Source organism: Homarus americanus, unplaced genomic scaffold (assembly GCF_018991925.1).
Source record: "Homarus americanus isolate GMGI-L3 unplaced genomic scaffold, GMGI_Hamer_2.0 scaffold56241, whole genome shotgun sequence".
Lineage (NCBI taxonomy): Eukaryota > Metazoa > Arthropoda > Malacostraca > Decapoda > Nephropidae > Homarus > Homarus americanus.
The window spans coordinates 3232330-3255304 of record NW_024740202.1 but is presented as its reverse complement, the minus strand read 5'-3'; the positions used below and the strand labels follow the sequence as shown (position 1 = coordinate 3255304).

General features: G+C 38.0%; 2 protein-coding genes across 3 annotated transcripts; one reads left to right on the top strand and one right to left on the bottom strand.

The window, feature by feature from the left end:
* Positions 1-2836: 2836 nt before the first annotated feature.
* LOC121875354 (glutamate-rich WD repeat-containing protein 1-like) lies at positions 2837-10871 on the bottom strand. Of its 2 annotated transcripts, none has more exons than XM_042379887.1 (10): positions 10762-10871; positions 8770-9021; positions 8383-8519; positions 7352-7492; positions 6593-6803; positions 6340-6511; positions 5577-5745; positions 4756-4923; positions 3984-4124; positions 2837-3281 (listed from the first exon to the last, which is right to left on the bottom strand). In XM_042379887.1, exons 2-9 carry the CDS (start codon positions 8906-8908, stop codon positions 3987-3989), a joined length of 1275 nt encoding a protein of 424 aa, XP_042235821.1. In that variant the 5' UTR covers positions 8909-9021; positions 10762-10871; the 3' UTR covers positions 2837-3281; positions 3984-3986. The 2 variants fall into 2 exon arrangements, with proteins under 2 accessions (XP_042235821.1, XP_042235822.1); XM_042379888.1 differs by lacking the exon at positions 10762-10871 and adding an exon at positions 9583-9602.
* A 207-nt stretch (positions 10872-11078) lies between these two features.
* LOC121875353 lies at positions 11079-21277 on the top strand. The gene is made up of 11 exons (XM_042379886.1): positions 11079-11195; positions 12333-12515; positions 13489-13989; positions 14441-14542; positions 15692-15829; positions 16721-16891; positions 17215-17412; positions 18141-18291; positions 18694-18902; positions 19013-19122; positions 19747-21277. The coding sequence occupies exons 2-11, from the start codon at positions 12333-12335 to the stop codon at positions 20708-20710; spliced, it is 2727 nt and encodes a 908-aa protein (XP_042235820.1). The 5' UTR covers positions 11079-11195; the 3' UTR covers positions 20711-21277.
* Positions 21278-22975: the final 1698 nt, after the last annotated feature.

The window sequence follows — 22975 nt, the reverse complement described above, 5'->3', positions numbered from 1 at the left end:
AGCAGTTAACTAACATGACCTAGCTGGACTAGAGGTATGTTGTAGTTTCACATTAATCCTAAATTGTGGCTATTATTTTGAAATGCAAATATTATTTGTTGTCAGCGGTTTATTGAGAAGTAAATGGGATTAGCTACCAAGTGATAAGAAGACTGTACACCAAGGTATTTTGTTTATGCCCGTACCTTAAGGTGTTACAGGTATATGGAATAATTCTCCAATGTGAGGAATCACTATTTAGTAAGAAATTGGTTCATGTAGCACAATTCTTCCTGTATTTCTATTTGCATTCCAAAATGATGGTATAGTTATATGATGATTATGGGACAAGTTTGTAATAAATTATTTTATGTATTTAAGCATTTATTGAAAGGTTTATGTCGTTAAATAATGTACTCATATTTATATTGAGAATTTACTCAGTGATTCTACTACTAATATAACTAAAAATATTATGCATACAAGTTAAAATTTCTCATGATTTTATTCTTCACCTCTGAACCCAATAATAAACTGCCAGCCATGTCAACTAGTCTCAACACTACAGTAGGCATCATTTATTGTCACGGCCTCAACTGGTAATTCAGACTGTACAAACTAAATTAGATTTGATTTTTTGAACACTGTTTTACAGGAATGAGACTTCATAGAATTTCATCTGAGTTGTGACCTGTACATTAGGGTTACATGTGAGAAATATCAAGAACTTTAGATATATTGATTTTTTAATGATAAATTTAGCTGTTTTATTTGACTTCAGTAACTTATTTTTCTCTTGTACAAAATGTGAGCTCTAAAACTTATGCATATTGGGATGGTTCATCTTGTGCGTGTGATCTTGTGAATGATGATGATGATGGCATTTGTTATATATTCTTTTAATATACCAGTTTTTGTCTCATTCATTGTATTTTTTTTACTTAACCCAATTGTGGCCAGGGTTGACGACCAAGTGGGTCTTCGCCTACTAAAGATTTTCATTGAGATCGAGCGAATGTTTGTATTACAGCACCAACATTCTCCTTACTTGTTGATGTGTGAGGACGATGTTGTTGTAATACAGTGAAACCCCCATATAATGAACTTCTCTCTCCATGTAATCTACCGGACCCTCGATATAACGGACTTTCCTCTACATAGTCCACTAACTAGAGGTTTCGCTGTACAAGCATTTATGTAATCTCTGTGGAAATCTATCAGAGCTGGTGAGGAAGCCTACACCTCATACACTATTACTGTAGTCATATAATTTACTGAAACATATTTATTTTTATTATGAAATATTAATAGATAAGTATAATAGTTACCTATGCATAAGTTTTCTGTTCATTGATTTTATAAGTTTAGTTGATTTAAATTTTGAGATTAAATGTGTAAATATTAAGTGTACAGCCTTACATGACTACTAAAGCATTGGGAGAATAGTAAACAAAGAATAGATCAAATGCCTTAAACACTATAATCAGTATTTAAGAAAGAATATAACCGAGTCACCCAAGTCTCACCACTCTATACTAAAAGCATTTTGTGTAGCCCCGCCAACTCGCAGATACATTTTGATGAATAGATTGACATATGTATGTCAGTATGCTCCTCTATATATTACTGAGGCATAAAAATATGTTTGTATTATATTGTGTAATTTCAGGAAAAGTCAATAAAGGTCGGACTTCCTGTGTAAAAGAATTCAAGAAGAGGACTTCAGAAAGGCCTCCCCCACCCCCAACCGGCCAAAGTAGAGTTAATATTTTATTATATTAGAAACAAAACTATGCTGCATTTCTGTTCTTGGAATGATCAGAAAATTACTGCAAGTTTTTCCATGTAATGTAAGAAGACCAATTATTTTTTATATAATTAACATTATTGTCTCGGACACAAACACGTATTCTATACTATGAGTTGAACAACGTAGGTACTGTATTGTGAATGGAGCAACACTCCATCTTACCCCACGATAATCGTTAACAAAACACCAGCTACAACTACAGTAAATATGCAATATTTTTCTAACACATGTACAGTACAGTAATTGTAACTGTATGCAAATTCCTCACTTTCAAGATAATGTATTGTGATTTTTAGACTAAAAATGAAGGATTGATTCTCAAATCTCAATGTATAGCTGAGCCCAAAACTAGGTGGGTGAAGTATAAAGACAACACTAAAGCCCTGGTCTACTCTAGGATGAGGGAAGTAACCCAGCAGTTGTTTGGGATCAGTTTAGTAGTGATGTACAGTATTTGGGGGGGAACATATGATCATCTGGGACAGTGACTCCCTATGTCTGGGAAGATACGTGACACTTCAGTGATACAGGACAATTTGTGGGTTAGTATTGTGTTGGAGCCGACCTTCACATGACTTGGGGTACATCGTCTCACTACCACTTGTAACATTTCTTTACCTCACTGTACCCAGCAGAGGAGTGACAGGTCATAAATGAAGGATCAATCTTGAAATTCCACATTAAGACTTAGTTAATGGCTGGAAGGCTCAGACTCTCTGCCTCCTCCCATTAGACTGCTGATGGCCAGCTAGAAACTGGAGTGCAGCGGTAATCAAGAGAAACCTGGATTTCAAGATGATGGCCCACCAGTTGAGGTGAGCGATGTGTCATGTTAGTCTGAGGTGTAAAGTCTCCATGGCTTTAGCCTGGACTGACATGGTTGTGAGAGGAGAGGATGGTGTTGAGTCATGTAGGTCATCCTCAGGTAGTGGCAGAGTCATGTACAGAGAAACAGTTCAGAGGCAGTTGGTCAATAAACAAGAGACAAACACTTGTACTACAGTATCTCAACAAGGCTGGCTTACAAACAGGTATTGAAAGAAGTAATAGTCTTATATTTTTATTTATAATATTTCAACAACACTGTTTCCAAAGACTGATGAGTTTCACTACTACAGTACAGTATATGCTAATGTCATTCAGAAAAAAGATAACATTCATATTTGTTATTTTTAAAATACTGGCATAAACAAGAACAGTCAGACGAACCCCTCATCCCCTGACTCCCAGCTGAGCCGTGCCCGACCCGTCAACACGAGCAGCACGACTACAGTAACTCCTCGGTGGTGTTCGTAATTATCCAGAAATTAGATTGATCATCAACGACCTCAAAAATAAATACCAATTTCAGTATAATTTCCAATCAATGTTGTTTATATTTAATCTGTTAAGTGTATATTTTACAGTGGCAATGTTCAGTAATTTAAAACTCGGTCACAAAAGTCCTAACTACACAGCTGATCTCCCAACACTGAGACACCAAGCAGTTGACCTGAAGATTAATTTCAGAATTAATGTCTTGCAACAAATTATGGATAAACATATTTCTAGTCTAATTATCTAAACTATATTTTTCAAGTAGAGATTCCAAACCAAGTATAGCATATGGTATTTTATCTAAATGAATACTGTAGTCTATTCTAAGCAGCTATGATCATACAATAACAACGGCTTGTATATTTATAAAAACAATGCCTGTAAAAGGTCTCACTTGCATATGATCTATAGGCAAGCAAATAGCATGAGCAGTAACACTAATGGCTAGGAGACTAATGTGCCATGGTTGGGTGGGGAGAGTAAGTTGCTATGCTGAACATGTGTGGGGACTACGGTACAGTACCTTTCTACCCACTTACATGTTTGAACCAACTGAGAGACACTAGTGGGTCAACACAATTTAATTTGGTTGTATCATGTGACATTGTGACAGTCTTATTCATACATACAGTGGAATTTGAGGGAAGGGAGGGGCTATGATTATAAGATAGTTAAGGTGTTATGTGAGGTGATATTAGACAACGACAAGGTTGTAGCGCCAGTTTGACATGAACTTTTCAGAAATTCACGATAAAATACAAATTGCAAAACTAAATGAGGTGATGTAAGTGTTTCACTGCATAGTATATTTATAAAAATTTGTTGCTGTTGCCAAAGTTACAAGACATATGAGGCAAACAAACAGGTGCACACTTACCTCTCAGGTGCTGATGGTCTTGAATATGTTAAAACCAGAGAGAGCAGTAGAGACAATAAGGCCGGGGACCTGTGGATGCCAGTGTAGCTCCTTAACTTCATCTTGGCCCTTGTGAACAAAGAGCAGATGCTGTGGCACATCCTGTTGGAACACTTACTCTGTAGTCTTTGAATCATTACATCAAACTTTAACTTGTACATAATACACTATATTGTACATCTGCTGATAGAAGACACTTGAATGCTTACAGGTACAGTAATGGTATCATGTAAACTGCCTAAAATACTACCATGTTTTTGTTTAAATAGGAATTATTCACCTCCACTTTTGCTCAGTATCCTGTACACACGAGTGCCTCTGTACATTTACGGTATGCATATTATGCCATTGTAATATGTTCTTCACCAACAAGCTCCTTCCATCCTGGCATCAGTCTTCATCTCCATTCATTGTAACAAAATATATTTCACACTATCAAGAGATTTGACAAACAATAGTTGATCAGGTTTGAGCACTTTGTAACACATCAACAGGTGAATGAATCAACATCTCGTAAGATGGCAAAATTCTCAAGACTTGATAACACCCCCCCAACCCCTTTCAAGAGCTGGGGCTACAATTAGAGTGTGGTATTAATTGTGCAGATTATTTCCATCTCGTGGGTTAGCTTTGGTTGCTACCCACAGACTGAAGAATAAAACCACAAGTCTCCTGGAACAATGTAAAGCCATGAATTACCTCGAATAACTTATATGAAGGGAAAGAAACTTACCGCCTCATCATCGTCCTGAACATCTGTGTCTCGTTCTACTGCCAAGTCCCACTGGAGGATCTGATTATCTTCACCACCACTAGCCAGGACAGATGCATCAGTTGGATGCCACTCAACTGTTGTTATGGATGATTCATGGTGCTTCAGGACAGCAACAGCATTACCATTCTGTGTAATTAAAAACATAGTAAATAGGTTTAACTAGTCACTTCAAAAGTTCTTTAATTCTTATAGAGATATACAGGAAGATGGACATCATACGACCAATTGCAAAATACCATTTACTGGTGGAGCCTATTATTCCAAGCAGCTTGGCTAGCCACCACCTTTCATGGGTTAGTGTGAAAGTTTGCTAGGAGTGAGCTGGGCTGATGTTTGAAAACTATCATGACAGACCCATGAAGAAAGACAATAGCTGTGCTAGCCTATGTTACATTGTGTGTTTGTGGGGCTTCCTCCTCCTAGTTTACTAGAGATATAACCTTTGCCTCTACCCTCCCTCCTTAGGAGATTACAGGAAAGGTGAGTTGGCAAGTTTGGACTCGGCCACACAATGATATTTCATAATACAGGTACAGTAAATCCTCCATCTTTTGGGAAAAGATCTAAATTACCAATTTAATAAAACATTGTGTCCTATATGGATGTTATTCAGTATTGCATTATATTAGTAAAATGTTGAAAATAATACCCAAATTAAATTTTATTCAGGTTAGGTCAGACAGCAAGACACAGTACTGTACAAAAATCTTTGCAAGTTGTATGACCTTCAGAATACTGTGCAGTACAACACCACACACTAAGATCAAAATTGTACTTACTTGTAACTGTCTCAGATCCCAAACTTGTACTTTGCCATCATCACCACCAGAGACTATGAAAGGTTCATTGCGGTTCCAATGTATCACATTAACATCAGACTCATGAGCATCGGGGACGGTCAGCATGCATGCCTTGTCTTGCTTTGCTCTGGTGTCCCAGACTCTGATACTGGTGGCAGTAAGAAGAGAAATTTGAGGATTAGGAGGAAAAACTCTTTCTTTGTATATCAACAATATCACAGTGAAGGTGTAAATGTTTCTGGAGTAGCCTTCTTTGTTGCCTATATTTATTCTCTTCACTCTTACAAACTTGCAGGATGACTACGATCAGCAGAAGCACAGATTTTACCATCACTTGCTGCCATTCATTCTATCTATCTGCTTTAACAGGTGTGCTTTGCTTTGATGTTTCCCTCTGTAACACAACACTGACATGTCCACCCAGTTTACCCCTGTTGCTTCACACAATTCAGCATCACCTACCCCAAAATACACTTGATGCCGTATTTTCTGAACATTCAAGAACGCAACTGACTCTTACATGTGTATCATCCTCCCATCTAGACTCTAGTTCCTCCCTCAACCAATCCCTTTATCACCTCTATCTTTCCCCTCCCTCTCTGACCATCCACTTCCAAATTCAACACAGTTTATTAACCTTTGATTCTCCATTCTCTTATTATGCCCATCCTATCGAAACAAACCATGGTTGGCCTTTTGCCCAACACATCCTTCACTTCTACATCTTGTGTGTATACGTTACCTCTTGTCGACTGAGCAGGAAGCAAACACATGTGGTTCATTAGGTGACCACTGGATGTCTTCAACAGATGCTGTGTGTGCAACAAAAGGTGTTGTCCCCACTGCCCATGAACCGCCTCCACTAGGTTTCCACACATGGATATTTTTCTCACAGTCCCCAGTAGCAAGTGTTCCTGTAGGAAACAGTTCATGAGATGTTCAATTCATCAAGAGAACGTATCAAAACAAATTACTAAGAATGTTTGAAGACTTACCAGGCATGGATGGGGCCCAATCAACAGCAAAGCCTTCCGAGGGATGCCCTTTGAAAGTGAATAATGGACTTTCATATGCTGAATTCTGCTTAAAGGCTATGTTAGCCTGGCGGTCATTTACGGCATCCACCATACGACTCAGGTCCCAGATGTGAACATTACCTAGCTCAGACCAGGAAGCTGCCAGAGGGACATTATTGACTATTGTACTCTGAGAAGAAGAGAGATCAAGTCAATAATAATGCACAAACTTTCACCTTAATATAGTCACCGTACATCCCCAAAGATACATCTACTAGTGTATAATATAATAAAGATAGTCAATACAGTACTGTATTTTTAAGAAGATGTACTGTACATATTTCTTTTTCAAGGCTATTCATTGCATACAGATATGTCTGTCTACATTCCTGCAACAAGAGGTGTGAAATTTCATCCTTTTCACAAGCCACTATTGATTCTATTTTTCCTACTTATTTTTACAACAGCAAGCCAATTCTACTTTTTACACAAGCCTGCAGCCAAAAGGATTCACATAAAAATGAACTAATACACAAAGTAATGTAAATATCACCTCTACTCCACTAAAAATATGTCTACCCTCCACTCCACTAAAAAATGTCTACCCTCTACTCCACTAAAATATGTCTACCCTCCAGTCCACTAAAAAAATGTCTACCCTCCACTCCACTAAAAAATGTCTACCCTCCACTCCACTAAAAAAATGTCTGCCCTCTACTCCACCAGCAAACTACTAACCCTTATTCTGTTTACACAACCACCGTGTCCGATAATCGCCGAGGCTATGACAGGTTCGTCCCTCGTTCCCTCATCCTCGTCATCTTCCAGCTCACTGTCGTCGTCACTGTCATTATGCTTTATCTTTACCAAATTACTCATCTGTGAACATTAAACAATATATTATAACAAATTCTTACTGTACTAAACTAAGGAGTCAGCAATTATCAGCTATTGAACACACACACACACACACAGTGACTTATTCTCTTCTGGTCTAACATCTCGTTTACACAGACATAAGATGGATTAGCTCACTGTATCTCTTTGATCCTCATGTTAAGAGAAATGGTAAATTGCCAGAGGTGACTATTGCCTACCTGGATTCTTAACATTCGACTCTCGCTGAACCATAAGAAACACTGGTGGCATTAAGCAGGGCCAGAAATAATACCGTATATCATGTGGATTGATAAGTCTTTCAAATGTCTCCAGATAATTATAAATATTTCTTTTACTTAATTCTGTTCAAATATATCAATTTCATTTGGTATATTTCCTGGGTACATTTAAAGTCACACTGAAGAGAGTCTAACTAAGTATATTTTCATGCTGTGACTGATCTGTACATATAGCTGGTGTGTAACAAGTGGTGAAGGGCGAGTGGATATCTACCTTAACTTATCAACAGTGACATTTTATGAGAACCTAAACAATTCAACATATTATCTAGATATTATACACTACATCTTGTCAACATAAGGTTTATGCTTATGAGTAAATACACTATGAACTGTTATAAATTAAACTACCTTCCATGACCACTTATAGTACAGTGCATAGAAATTTACATGTTTATACTTTTACAAACAAAATTATGAAACTCCAAAAATTTAGATGAGATAAATCACTGATGATAGTCTATTTAATGGTCATACAAACCTTTTTTAACTTACTTTAGCCACACAGTGAGTCATGCAAAATGTGAGAGTAAATATTGCTAGTATACAGTCCTGCAATCTGTTGGGTGATGCCTGGTAATTATATCTCACCTTCATAAGAATAATATTGTTGACGTGAGTGCGGGCTGCCTCCGTCCCCGCCACAAAGTAACACGATACAGGAGTGTTACAGTTGCGGTTGTCGCCAAGATTATCCCGTAGAATGTCAAAACTCAGGCATGGGGCACCTGCAAGAGAGTGATTATTTAATATACAAAATATAAAACAGCTGATCATTCTTCTGTATATTTATAAAGTATATCAATAACTCACTTCACTGATACTGTGGTAATTCCAAATATTTTCTTGGTCATAAAGCTAATAAATGTATTTTTATGAAGTTTGATGAGACTAAGTTTGATCAAGTGACCTTCCAGTACTACTGAGGTCAAGTATTACCTCTGACTCCTCCTGTCTGTAGCACCTGAGTGAACTAACCTGTACTGCCCTCATGGAACAGTGTGTAGGCAGAGAAGTCACACTCTAGTCCCTGGTTGTCCTCCGTACTCTCCTCAGTCCTTGCCTCACTCTCTCCCATCTCCTCGTCCTCCATCACGTCGTTCTCGTCAGTTTTCATCTTGCTGGCTTAGGTGTGGAGCTGCTGATGCTCTTTGTGTTTGTTTTCTTCTTCGTCTTCTACTTCAGTTCACACAGGATTTACATATACGTACAGTATATATTGCAATAACACTGTCAACAGAAAATTACTTTATTTGGTCACGTGTAATTATTAATGCAGTATATATACTCAATATTTATCAACAAGATTTATAAATTCATGAATACATTACTGCACAGTGTTCATAGAATGGTGTTCAGGAAAATAGAATTGGATAATTTTTCGATTAACAGCCGTAAAATCACATGCTGTTATTGACACTCAGTGAGGCTGGGAACTTTCCAAAGTATCAAATATATACTGTACTAAAATTATCTTGCATAATATGAAGTGAACTAACCTTCCTATCCTAACCTAACCTACTTATAACTTCAAATTCACCTAAACATTATTATTTAAATGGCAGATGAAATTCAATGTGGACAAATGTAAAGTACTCAGTTTAGGAGACGTAAACAGGGAACCACTTACCAAATGAACAACGATGCCACTAAGAAATCAGACTGCGAGAGAGATTTTGGAGTAATGATAAGTAGGAATCTTAAGCCAAGTATACAATGTGTTCTTGCTCGTAACAAGGCTAATAAAGTACTTGGGTTCATACAAAGGAGTGTTAGTTACAAGATACTCACATACTCACAGATGATCTTCTGGAAGAGGCTCACGCCTGTGACTCCAGCTCAATAGCCTCTTCTCTACTCAGACGGTGGCTGTGTGTGGTGGATATTTGTGCCCTATAATTATATACTTGTTGTTGATTTTTCCAGTATTTATCTAATTTTGCTTTAAACTTTTCCACCGTCTTCACATTCACTACCCACTCAGGTAACCCATTCCAGTTGTTGACAACCCTAACTAGTGAGGTCATCTTAAGATAATATCTTGCGCTTGTGAGACCTCACCTGGATTGCGCAGTGCAGTTCTGGTCACCGTATTACAGAATGGATATAGAATCCTTGGAAAGAATCCAGAGGAGAATGACAAGACTAATCCCGGGCATTAGGAACCTTGAATACAGAGACAGGTTAAAGTATCTTAATTTGCAGTCCCTCGAGAGTACGCTGCACTTGCTGGTGTTGAATTTCATTTGCCATTTTTCAGACCACCCCTGTAGTTTATTTAGATCCTCCTGTAATGAATTTGCATCCTGCCCTGAAATAATCTGCCGCCCTATTTTGGTGTCATCCGCAAACTTGCTTATGTCACTGCTGATCCCAGTATCTAGATCGTTTATGGAGATTATGAACAAGAGTGGGCCTAGTACTGACCCCTGGGGAACCCCACTGGTTACACGACCCCACTCAGATTTAACACCATCAACGCTGACCCTCTGCGTTCTATCGGTGAGCCATGATTTTATCCAACTATCTAACCAGGAGCGAACTGGTAACAATGGTTTTAAATTAGACAAATTTAGATTTAGGCGCGAAATTGGTAAACACTGGTTTGGAAACAGAGTAGTGGACGAGTGGAACAAGTTACCAAATATCATCATTAACTCGAATACGCTGGATAACTTCAAACATAGGTTGGATGCTTATATGAGCAATAGGGGTTGGGTGTAAACGGGACTGCCCAGTATGGGTCAATAGGCCTGCTGCAGTTTCCTCCATTCTTATGTTCTTAGTCTGGTCCCCCCACCCTCGCTGAATGTCAATTTAAACTACACCATAACCAAGTTTAAGAGTGAAGAGCCTCGGCAGCCTTAACTCTATATCTCTCTTAATTACCAATACAATCATCTTATTAACTGATCACTTGGCTGTAAACTGATCTTAAATAAGGTGAGACAGAGAGAGGACTATAGTTACCATACACGTTGTGACCTGGCCAGTGTTGTGGTCCAGCGGCCGGTCATCAACACCCGGATTAATACATTCCTTTATCCTTTATATCTTAACTATATCAACATTTTATACATTAATACACCATAAAATTACCAAATAGGTGTAAATGTATTTTATTATATATTTAAAATGTGTTGTGATATAGACTATGTGAGATAAGGTGAAGTAAAGGTGATGGTGAGGTAGACTAACAGGTACTAATGAGTTCCTTTTAATTATTCATATACTGTAGATAGTTATATATTTACAAACTTTCACGTAGGTTGAGTGTGTAGAGAGAGACATTGAGTCAGTACTGTACTAAGTTAGAATTATTTAAAAATATTGTATCGGTAAAAACAGCCCAAGAATGTTTAGGGTGGAGGACTGTGGTAACCAATCCCCAGATAATAAAGACGGTACTTGGTCGTGAAATAGTTGTAGTATTTGGTAATTTTAATATTTCTGGTTCTCCCCAGTTCTTATTGGGAGTAAATATGGTCCAACCAGCCATAGAGATAAATGTACAGTATATATCAGGTGTCACTAAGAGGGTCTCGGGTTTTCACTTAGGTCAGCCATTTCACTCTGTATCTATTTTTCTGGCGAAATAAACTGTTTGAATGTGTTGGTGCCCCTGTTGACAGTGAGGTAACCTAACAAAATAATACCCTAATACTTTACTACCATCCTAGGAGAGGTATGTTAGGTAGGTTAGGTTGGTTTATCTACAGTGAATCATCTGTCACTGGGGAGAAGTGTTTCTGTTCAGGTTTGGGATATTATTCCAATTAGCACATGACCTTGACCTCAGGATGACAATAGGTCCTTATGCAGTATTTAATTCTGAATTGATTTTTTTCTAAAGTATTTCTTATGCAAATTAATGTTATGTTAGGTTAGAAAAGACATTTGTCCTGAAATATACGAGTCATTAGGTTAGGTTCTTCTGGTCATACGAGTATTGTACAGTACAGCTACTCCCCGACTTACGACGGGGTTAGTGACTGACATCCAGGTCGTAAGTCGGAATGGTCATAAGTCGGAAATGCTTAAATAACACATAGAAAATCTAAAATGGGGGTCTCTTTTTCTTCTCAGCACCACAAAACACTCTAAGTTTGCCAGCCATTTTAAAGTGAATTACAGATGAAAATTTTGTCTGTGTACTGACTTTGGGACTCGAAAATACGTAATTTGACCAAATTTTGGTACGACTGAGGCAGGTCGTAAGTGTGGGTGGTCATAAGTCGAGTAGGTCGTAAGTCGGGGAGGAGCGGTACTTACAAAAATATACTTTGCTTGTCTGTGTGTTGATGCTCAAGCGAGAAGACATGGGTAACTGCAGTGTTTTTCCTGGAGTGGCTTCATGACTGCTTTGTCCATTAAGCAACATTCATATGGATGTGTGTACTGTACTGTACTATACTTGACTGTATTGTTCAGTTAGTTTTCTATATTTCCAAATATACAGTACCAGCTTTGTCTAGAATTGTGATTAAAATCTATATCTTCCCAACTATTGTACTGTATTAATTAATGTGTGTCACTAACAGATGATGGAGCAGGTTGGCACAGACACAACGACTAAACACCAACAATGGTTCTGGCAGCAGCTGTCCCCTCAACACCTCGATCACAGGGTCAGACTCCCTACTGCCATCACACTCCATCGCCTCGTGCCCAAGACCCCTCACCCACCACCGGCCTCACACACGCCCGCTGCTGTCTCATATAAAGTAACCAACCTGTTTCTCCATTAATAATTATTCATATTTACTCCTCATATATTTGTATGTGTAATGAATGAACATATAACTACAATATTTGGGACAAGTTGTTAAGTTGTAATGGGATCACCTCACTATGTCAGTAGCTTGGTGTTGAGAAGCATTGTAAAGTTGTTGTTCATTCAAATATGTATGTGTTTATTATATTCAGAAATGTGGCCAGAATATGAAACTGGTCCTCATGATGTAGTGATGAAAAATTACTTGTTAGGTAGATTTCAATGTACAGTATTCTTAAGATTTATTACTAATTGAATTTTGAGATACAGTATATTGAGGCTGCCAATACTAGTCTCATCTGTAAGCTAGACCAGAAGTACTACAATATGCTGATGGAGAAATACTGTACAAGGAACTTTTTAACCCCAAGCACTTGTTAGTTTACTTTATCTTGTATTTCAGCAGTACTTCAGTATGTTTTGCTCATTGTTTGCTGCCACCCCCCCTTCCGTGGCAATTTTCTGCGTATGCCACTGCCTCTTTCTATAGTTTGCCCTTTAGGTACTGTTTTTGTATTCATTATCTCATTCTAGTCAAGGATTTTTTTGTCTTTTAATATGATCTTTTGTGTAACACTGCCAGCCCATTACTGCTGCTGTCCGTAAGCTCTGGGTATGATACCTCTTAGTTTAGTTTGAGGTTTTAGACTTTAATTTCTTTTTTCTTATGAGTTATACTGATAGTCATACAGTCTGCTGACATAACACAATGACAGAAACAGGAAACACAGAGGTAAGGTCTAGAAATAAGGCTTTGACTTACTACCGGTGTTGAAAAGGGTCAGGATTTCAAGTGGCACCGGGCTTGTCTTGTGAGAAGAACTCCTTAAAGATAAGACAAGAGCAACAACACAATTAGCTGCCAGGTGGACAGTGAGACCTCAGGTATAGAATCTATATCAGAATGGTTTTTGTTTTTTCAGTATTTGAAACCCAAAGAGATTGAGGAAGCACAGCTACAGGCAAGACATGCTCTCCTTGAAGCCAGGCTGGCGCAGGATGCACCTCCAGCTCCTGCCTCGGGTGGACATCAGCCACAGGCCCCTGGACCCGGTGTAACCACTAGTTTGACAAACGGTGACGCTGTAGTGCCACAACAGTGTGATGAGAGTACTGGTGCATCCAAGACATTAATAAAAAATGTGAATAGCAAACCCACTGAACAGAGAGAAGCTTCCAAGAAAGTTAAGGGAGGAGCAGCTGTACCAGTCCACAGAGGAATTGGAGAAGTGAATCTTCGTATTCGTCAAGTCACAAGACTGGTGGTCCAGATCTCCCATAGTGTGAAAGAACTGGAATATATCCAAATACAAACAAGTTCCAAGAGAGACTTTGTATCCCCATATGATAATGAGATCAAGAGGAAACGATGGGAGGAATTTCTCCATTCTGCTGGACGTACACTTTTTTCTCTGAAACGAGAGGTGAGAAGTTTTCTTGTTGTCTTAAAATACTCAGATACCTGTACAGTACAGTGTGTGTCAGCTATAACTAAGTTGGTCAAGTGATCCCAGGTGTGGCTGAACCTGAGTTAAATGGATTGGTCATGAGCTGAGTGACATGTGTCTCATTAGCTCCCACAACTATATTGTATTTTCTTTATTTGCTGTGTTTAAGAGGTAGATTTACTTGTGAAGGAGGAGGTTAATCACTGGCTCACTGCTCCAGCTGCAGGGGACTTAGCTGGATATAAACTGATGCCATGTTATTACACTTTGACAATGAAAAATGATAAGCCTTATCTTCAGTTCAGAGGCAGATTATATGTGCATTATATGGCACCCAAAGTGTGTAGCTTCTGGCTAGATATTGACTTATAAGCTTCTCTGTGCAATAACATGATCTATGTGGTTATGTGTCTGTATTCCCCACTAGGTGTCTGTGTTAGAGAGAAAGTCATATCAAGAAGAGAAACAGGGCAGCAGATATCTGAGAATTTTGGCAGTGTCAACACGTACAATTCACCGACTTCTCTTGGTAAGGTTCATGATATTTTATATTTTACTTTTATATTTTATATATTTTTAAATTCCTGTTTTTTGCCTGTGATGGTCAAGTTACGCTTTTGTTATGATGGCTCTGCTCTCATGAATTTTTATATTGTCCATACATGATTGAATGTAGTGTGTACATAGTATGTGACAAAGCATTAAAGTGTGTCATATAAGTATAGTGTGTATGGGAGTACAGCCACTCCTCGACTTACGACGGGGTTAGGGACCCAAATCCAGGTCGTAAGTCGAATTGGTTGTAAGTCGAAAATGCAAAGATAATACATAGAAAATCTAAAATGGGTGTCTCTTTTTCTTCTCAGCACCACAAAACTCTCACTTTTAAGCATGCCAGCCATTTTAAAGGGAATTACAAACGAAAAATTTTTTATTACACAGCGCAATCACTAATGTCGGGACTCGAAAATACGTACTGTAATTTGAAAAAAATCTTGGTACGACTGGGGCGGTTGTATGTCCGGGTGGTCGTAAGTCGAGTAGGTCATAAGCCGAGGAGGAGCTGTATATGTGGTTAACCGTTTCAAGGGTAAAGTATTCCATAGGTATTTTATTGTGGCTAATGCCAGATGATTTTATTCAGCTGAAGAGTTAAGGGTGTGCCTGTATCAAAGAGTACAGTACATATGTACACATGTGTACATATGTACACATGTGTACATATATTTATGACATGTGTATATATAATATATTTTTATGCTGTTGTGTATATTATGTTGTCACAGATTGACAGTAGATGTCGGCCACCAATTAGTTTGCCACACACAGGTAAAATGTGTTCAGGTGTGGGTCATCAGGTTACCTTGGCCGTTTATGAATGGATGAACTCTTCTACTGTACAGTATAGTTCTGGATGTCTGAGTCTTAAGTGAGGTGTTGTTTGGAAGAACCCAGCCAGCACGTTTAGGTGTTTCCTGGGTACCTGAGCCCCAAGCCTGTCATGGGCATACTGTATTAGCATAGGTACTGTATTAAAAGGTTGTTCTGGTGAAGGATTTGAGGATCAATTACACGTTCTTTAAAACTGAACTTTTTGAATAATTGATGGACATTCATAATTAATGTTTAAGAAAGTAATAAAATTAATGAAAACTCAAAATAAATAATTTTTTTTCAGGCACTCAAAACACATGCAGAAAATGTCTTTGAGTCAGCACCTGGGAAGAAACTATTTGTTGAACTGGTCGCCATAACACAGAGGCTCTTCTCACTTGCAGCCACTGTGGGTGTCAAACCTCCCAAACTGAGTATACAGGTCAGCATCAAGTCTCACTGATTCCTTACTTTGTTTGATATTGTCAGAGTCTTACATAGGCAGACTTTAGTGGTTAATGATAATAGTGCAATGTATCATGGCAGCTGGTGGTAACTGGGAGAGGGAGAGGTTGATGGAAATTTAGCTTGACAAAATTGTTGTTAAATGTGTGTTAAATATACTGTATGTATATAGTCAAAGGAAAAAGGTCACCTGCACAGGGACATGGGACTGATAGCCTGATCTTTTTTATTCAGTTACCCAAAGAAGAAAGAGCAGGAGACTACAATGGAGTGTTTTAATGTTCAGAGTGTGATAAAGATGATAAGAAAACACAGTCACATTATGATAAGTGAGAGGAACTTGGAAGTTGTGTGCCAAATAAAGTTAAAGTGCTAAGCAGAGGTGAGCTGGTGACAAGTGAGGGAAGCTGAGGCAAAAATATCTTAATAGATAAGAGTAAAAGAAGGTTTGGTGTTGTTATTGTGTGATGAAATGAGGAGTTGGACCAGGTGAGAAAAGGGAGGAAATGAAGCAGAGGTTATACAAACATATGAGTAAGTGCCTTGGAAGCTTCATTATCGGAGAAATTATATTATTGGGGGATTTAACCCAATCATCAGTGACGATCCCTCAACCTCCTCCACAGTCTAGGTCTAACAAACTTAATCTTTTTATGCCACAAATCAAACTCCTCTTCCATCACCATCTGTGGAATTTTTATACTGTACATATCACAGCTTAACCTAAAACCTGTATTGTACATTCCTCACTTCATCCTATGCCTGGCAGGTAGTGTTAGGGATGTTTACTGTTGTCTTATGTGTGTTATTGGTTTGTAAATTGTCTCATTATTGATTTTTTTTATTATTTGTATTGATTTTTTTTTAGATGACCAAACGAAGTGTTGAGAATACAAGAGAAGACAGCAGCACTGAGTCATCAGAGTTGGCAACATCAGACATTGACTGTGATGCCCTGTCCATCTTACACCCAAGTTATGTGAGAGACACGATAGCTACACTGGCACACCACAGACTACAGAAGAAAAGGAAAAAGAAGGTAAAGAGGAACATTATAATATTTGTACTGTAGGATATTTTATCACTCAACACTTAATGCATAATAACCATAAAATCATAACCCAGGAAACTTTAACCCCTTCAGTACAGGGATGCCACTTTCAATATTTTGTTTGGATAATGCCAGACGATTTTATTCAGGTCAGAGGGGAGCCTGTACACAAGAGGTTAAACTGAAGCAGGTGGGGGAGGGAGGGGTGTTCTAGTCTTATACTGTATGTCCAGATACACACATTTTAGGGAACTGTTACCTGAGCTTTTGACATTGATGTTAAATAATGTTGAATGCCAATTTATCCACAGCAAAATGGAGCCTCAAGAAATTTACTGTTAAATGGAAAAGAAGAAACCAAGAGACACACCATTTTACACCTGCTGAAAAACAACAAACCCGGTGTCTCTCCGTCACAGAGGAGGATACCTGTACCTCCAGCGTCCCCAACCAGAACTACTGGTAATATTGCACGACCCTCAGTTACTGCTTCATCGTCAGGTCCTAAGGTAAGTGAGGCAATTACGTATACAATATAAATACCAGTTTTATCACACCATTGGACAGAATAGACAATAGTAGTTGTTATAATAAGCACGTACGTGTAGTTTGTCATTCTACAGTACCAGCCAAAGTCGTCATATGCTTACATGAGTCTCACTCGACCATATGATAACTACTGTAGTGCAAATATCAGCAACAGTCATATCTATCTGATACTTTTAAATGATATTTCCCCTTGTTGAACTTATATATATATATATATATATATATATATATATATATATATATATATATATATATATATATATATATATATATATATATATATATATATATATATATATATATATATATATATATATATATAAAGAATGGCTGATTACATATAGATTAATATTAGTGGCATAGTGTAATGATTCAGCCTCACAAAATAAAGCTGTGTTAAGATTTCTGAGCCACAGTACCTGAAGGTGGTTGATGACACGTATAGTGACCAGCTGTGAGTATCCTGTAGAGTTACCACCTGAGCCCCCTAGTGTAGCTCCCCGTAGATAGTCTTCCCACCTAAGCTCCCTATAATGTACACCACCAGCTAAGCATCACCACCTAACCATCTTTGCTATATTAACTTACAAAATATTATCTAGGAGGTCATTTATGTCTTTTTATTATGTTCAGTTTCATATGGTAGCCATGACATTACCAGTAACCCTTGTTTACTTCTTCTCTTGAGGTCTCATGGGTGAAGACTCTCAGGAAGGATCATAAAACAAGAGATATTGTACCGAAGAAACGGTCAGAGCCACCGTCTGATAAGGGACACTCGTCGGGGTGTAGTGATCGCCCCATCGGGAGGCTGTCACCCGAGGCATTCATCTCTAAAGGTTGGTGGATGTCAGGCTGCTGCATGAGTCTTTTAAAAGGCATGAAGTAAAGTTATTTAAATATTAATTTATACAAAAAGCTGACAGTCTGATGATATGGTGGTGTCTGTCTAATATAATTTTGTCTAAATTGTGAATAGTTTCCATTTACTGATGAAAATAATATTGCATAGGTTTGTAGTCTGCATGGAGAGGAAGGTCTCTATTGATGTTCAGATCATTTTATAGATAAATTAAAATACTGGTGAGAACTATAATACAGTCATTCATTAAGAAAAATGGCTTGAAGTGCAATTATTTACATTATGTATTGCACTTATAGTTTGGGTAAGGTAATGTTTGAAGAATATCTCTTGAACACTTTGGTCACTATACATAACCATTTTATATTTTGGTCACAAGGGAAGATGACGCCATCAAGGAGGAAGCAGTCACCAGAGGGAGATGTATCTCCAGGCCAGAGTTCCTCTCCAGTAGAAGAAAGTTCTTGGCCTCCCCAGCCAGATACTCGGTACAAGATGATATCTTCTCATCAACTGGTTGAAGACACTGCAGAGGCAGTTGTCAACCGACTACGAGTCTTGTTTAAACAAGAAACAAAGGTTTATGTGGTAGTATTCAGCAAGATCTCATTCTATGAAATATATTTTCTCGGAAAATCCTGTTCATTGCATTACTAAAGCTAATGAAACCTGCCCTAACCTTCCTGTGTGGTCCTCAGGAGGAGACAAATAAGCACAGAACTACTGCTGTGGAGGAAAAAAGTCAAGGAGAACAGGAACCCAAGTTTGATGCTGGAGTGTCTCACCAGATCCACTACCTGATGGAGAGGTAAATGTGTGCTGTTCTGATCGAGAATCTTGTTAAAAATGTAAAATTGACTGTTAGAAGCACAGGTTTTGGAAAACAAGACATCTTCAGGAGAGAGAAAGGGAAACTACCACTGGAAGGCTCTCAGACAACCCTAGCAGACACGTCTCACACCCAGATGATAATGTTCAGTCTACTATGTGAATGTACTTTGGATCCACTATCAGTCTACAGCCAGTTTCTAATATTTCTCAGATTTACTTTATTTTCAAGTCTTATGCATACAGTACAACATCTCAATGAATTTGATTCTAATTTAGGGAGAGTCTGGTGTAGGAGTTTGTGATGCAGTGCCCTGTTGTTTTATAGTGTTTTGTCATTTTTGGACAGTATCTTGACAGTGTGCCTTAACTAGTTCACTTTAAGTTTAAATCATATATGGTGTCCATTTTCTGCGGGGACAGTGTTGCCCATATGTCTGAGTGTCTGTTTGTTTTTATATCCAGCTCATCATTGGTTTCTGTTCAGTAACCAGAGAACACTTGTGAACATCTCACTTCTCTCTTCCCCTTGCCCATAAAGGGTTCTAAGTTTGTTGGTCATATAAAGATTAAATTTTGTCTAAATTTCCTCATTTAATTACAGACTTTGCAAGATTGAAGATAAGCACAAGAAGGCAGAAGAGGTAGTCTCAGAAATATCACAACGGATGGAGTCACAGCACCACTTGCCAGATATCAGCCTTGGGACAGCTATACAGAAAGCAAAATATGTCATGTCAACTTTGGAAGGCAATAAGCCATGCACCGTGGTACCTGATGTACCCCGAGGATCATCCAGAGGACTAACTTGGAGCAAAAACACAATTATTCCTCAGAAACAGGATAACAGTGTCTCTGGTCTTCAGTTACCCATTAAACCCTACACTAATGATTATCTAGTAACTATGGATGAAGATGAATCTATGCAAAGGTTCCAAAAACAAGGAACTTTGAGACAGCTGGAAAGTCATTGGTCTACTGCTGAAAGTATTGAAAGCCAAGTGAAGTACCAAAAGGAAGAATTCTGGGCTTCTATGGTTCAAAGAGGTTTCATCAAGCCACATGAAGTCACTGCCATTGGCACTCAAGATATGCATCAAGTTATGGAGAAGATGCTGAGAAAACATCCTTCCCCACCTCAGATGAATGTACAAGCAGAGAACATCATTAGGGAAAACAGTAGTGACAAAAACTCATTCAGTGTAAGACAGGGAAATGAAAAAGTACATAAGCCACTGGCCACAACTAATGCAAGGAGACAACGTACCCTAGTAACGGCACAGTTGGAAAATAAGGAAACGTGCGTTGGTTCATCTCTAGAAACTTCAAATTCATCATTTCCGAATAAATATGTGGAGCATCGGTACTCAGGCGAGTCAAGTGTTAACCCAACTAGTGGTCAGTCTGAAGCTGGGGAGGAAGATGAGTCTGGTGGTTCCAGTGTTTACAGTAAAGGTGTCTGTAATCTCTCTACTGACGACAGTATTTCTCAGCAGTCTTCAGCAGCGTCTAAGAGCGGAGGATCTCTGAGTTTTCCGTCCTATGAAGGAGTGAGCAGCTCTGACTAGGTATTTCTTGCTAAAATTTTTATATTTGTTACACACTGCTAAAGTCTGGCAAGTCTTCATTGTCACAGTTAAGTAATTAGTTAAATATCAATCAATTTTGTGCACAAAATGTTTATAATTTAATATACTGTACTGTGTTTCTATAATTTCTCTTATACCTATAGTTCGGTGTTGACTTACTTCCTCTAATTACCAAAGATTTCTGTTGGATATTTGGTGTAGACAACACTCGCATATCCCGGTTATCCTTATTGGTGTGATTCCCGCACCCTCATCCTTTGCGTTAAGCAACACCAGTGTGATCACAGCACCGTACGTGTTAATAATTTTCCCGCCCATACTTTGAATCTTGATCAGCTGGTATGTAGGGAGGCGGCTGCCACCCACAAATTATCTCTCGGCCTGCCTGTGTCTTCTCAAAGGTAGATGTGTTTCCAGGTGTCCCTGCCACAGACTGAGTACCCAGGACACTGAGGAGTGTTTGTGGTTCTCATTTATCTGGAGGTGATGAAGATGTGGGTAACCCAGGATGTATGTATGTGTGTGTGTGTGTGTGTGTGTGTGTGTGTGTGTAAGCACATTAGAAATGCTTCTGTATATGTTTGTGTGCATATATGTGAGTGAGTGTGTGTGATGAAATGAGCCTGCACAACAGTCTGCATGTGTGTGTGTGTGTGTGTACCCAATATGTACTTAATAGTTTCTTTTCAAAGAATTCCATATATAGGTTGCTTAATACAGGTGAGAGTGGATTACCCATTGCCATACCAAATTTTTGAGCATAATGTTCTCCATTGAATTCAAATTTACAATCCTTAATACATAGTTTGATGTGTTCGATGAAGTCGTCTTTCGAGACGGGTTTAGATATGTTGATGATGTATTATGTCTCTGGCCATGTAATGAGGACCTAAAAGCTTTCCTGCCACAACTTAACAACTTAGCCCCCTCGATCAAATTCACTCTGGAATTAGAGCAAGACTGTAAATTGTCATTCCTAGACTGTCTGATACATAGAATAGGTAACACTTTTGAGTTCAGTATTTATAGAAAACCAACTAATGTGTGTTCATACATTCATTATTATTCTGCCCACCATAATAGAGTCAAACAGTCAGTATTTTCAACAATGTTTTTACGTGCTTTGAGAATTTGCAGTCCGGAATTCATTGATGAGGAATACAAATATATCTACAATATTGGCTCAAACCTTAAATACCCTAGATCTTTCATAGACAAATGCCTAAACATTACTAAGAAAACTTTTTATAGAACTGATCCCAAGCCCACCCATGACCATAAGAATATCTTAATATTACCATTTCACAAAAATTTCTCACACATTCCTTCACAACTAAAAACGTAATTTCGATTAACGAACTGCCTTCCATAAGGATCTTCAATTCGGTTAACGAAAAAAAATTCGGTTAACGAAGTTCTTACGAACCGACCTCAACATGTTTTCGCTTGCACTGACCGGGCAACCAGCTTTATTATCAGTCCGCCAATACATTAATCGGTTCTAGGGCTTAAATTCCTTACTATTTTAGTAAATATCAAGAAGTTTATACTATTCAATAATTTTAAAAGTTTAATATTCAATTTTTTAGTCATTTTAACAATTATTGAACATAATTGAAGGTAAAGTGACTAGTTTAATGCGTGGCTTAGTAGTTGAATAAAGATGAAAGCTAAGGTGCTCCGTTGTTCCCATTTTCCCGTGTGATTTTATCAAGATATATATATATATATACACACACCTAGACCCCGACTTACGACTACGTGGACTTACGACCGTCGGGACTTACGACCGCCTCAGATATAGATAAAAAAAATTATTATTTTTTTTTTAAATGACACACGCATTTTCTATACCGAAACGTTTCCAGTTAATGTAGTCTCCATGTATAATTAGAAAATTATGGGGGCCCCATGTGCATTCAGCTGACTACATTAAAGGTTAAGTGCTCAGTCACACTGTATCCATTCCTTATTATTTATTACTTTCACTGTACTGTATCCATTCATCATTATTCATTACTTTTACTGTACTGTATTTCATTGTAGATTTTTTATTAAAAAAAAAAATTTTTTTTTTTTTTATCTATGTCGGACTTACGACCTGGATTTGGGTCCCTAACCCCGTCGTAGGGTCGAGGTGCGGTGTGTGCTATATATATATATATATATATATATATATATATATATATATATATATATATATATATATATATATATATATATATATATATATATATATATATA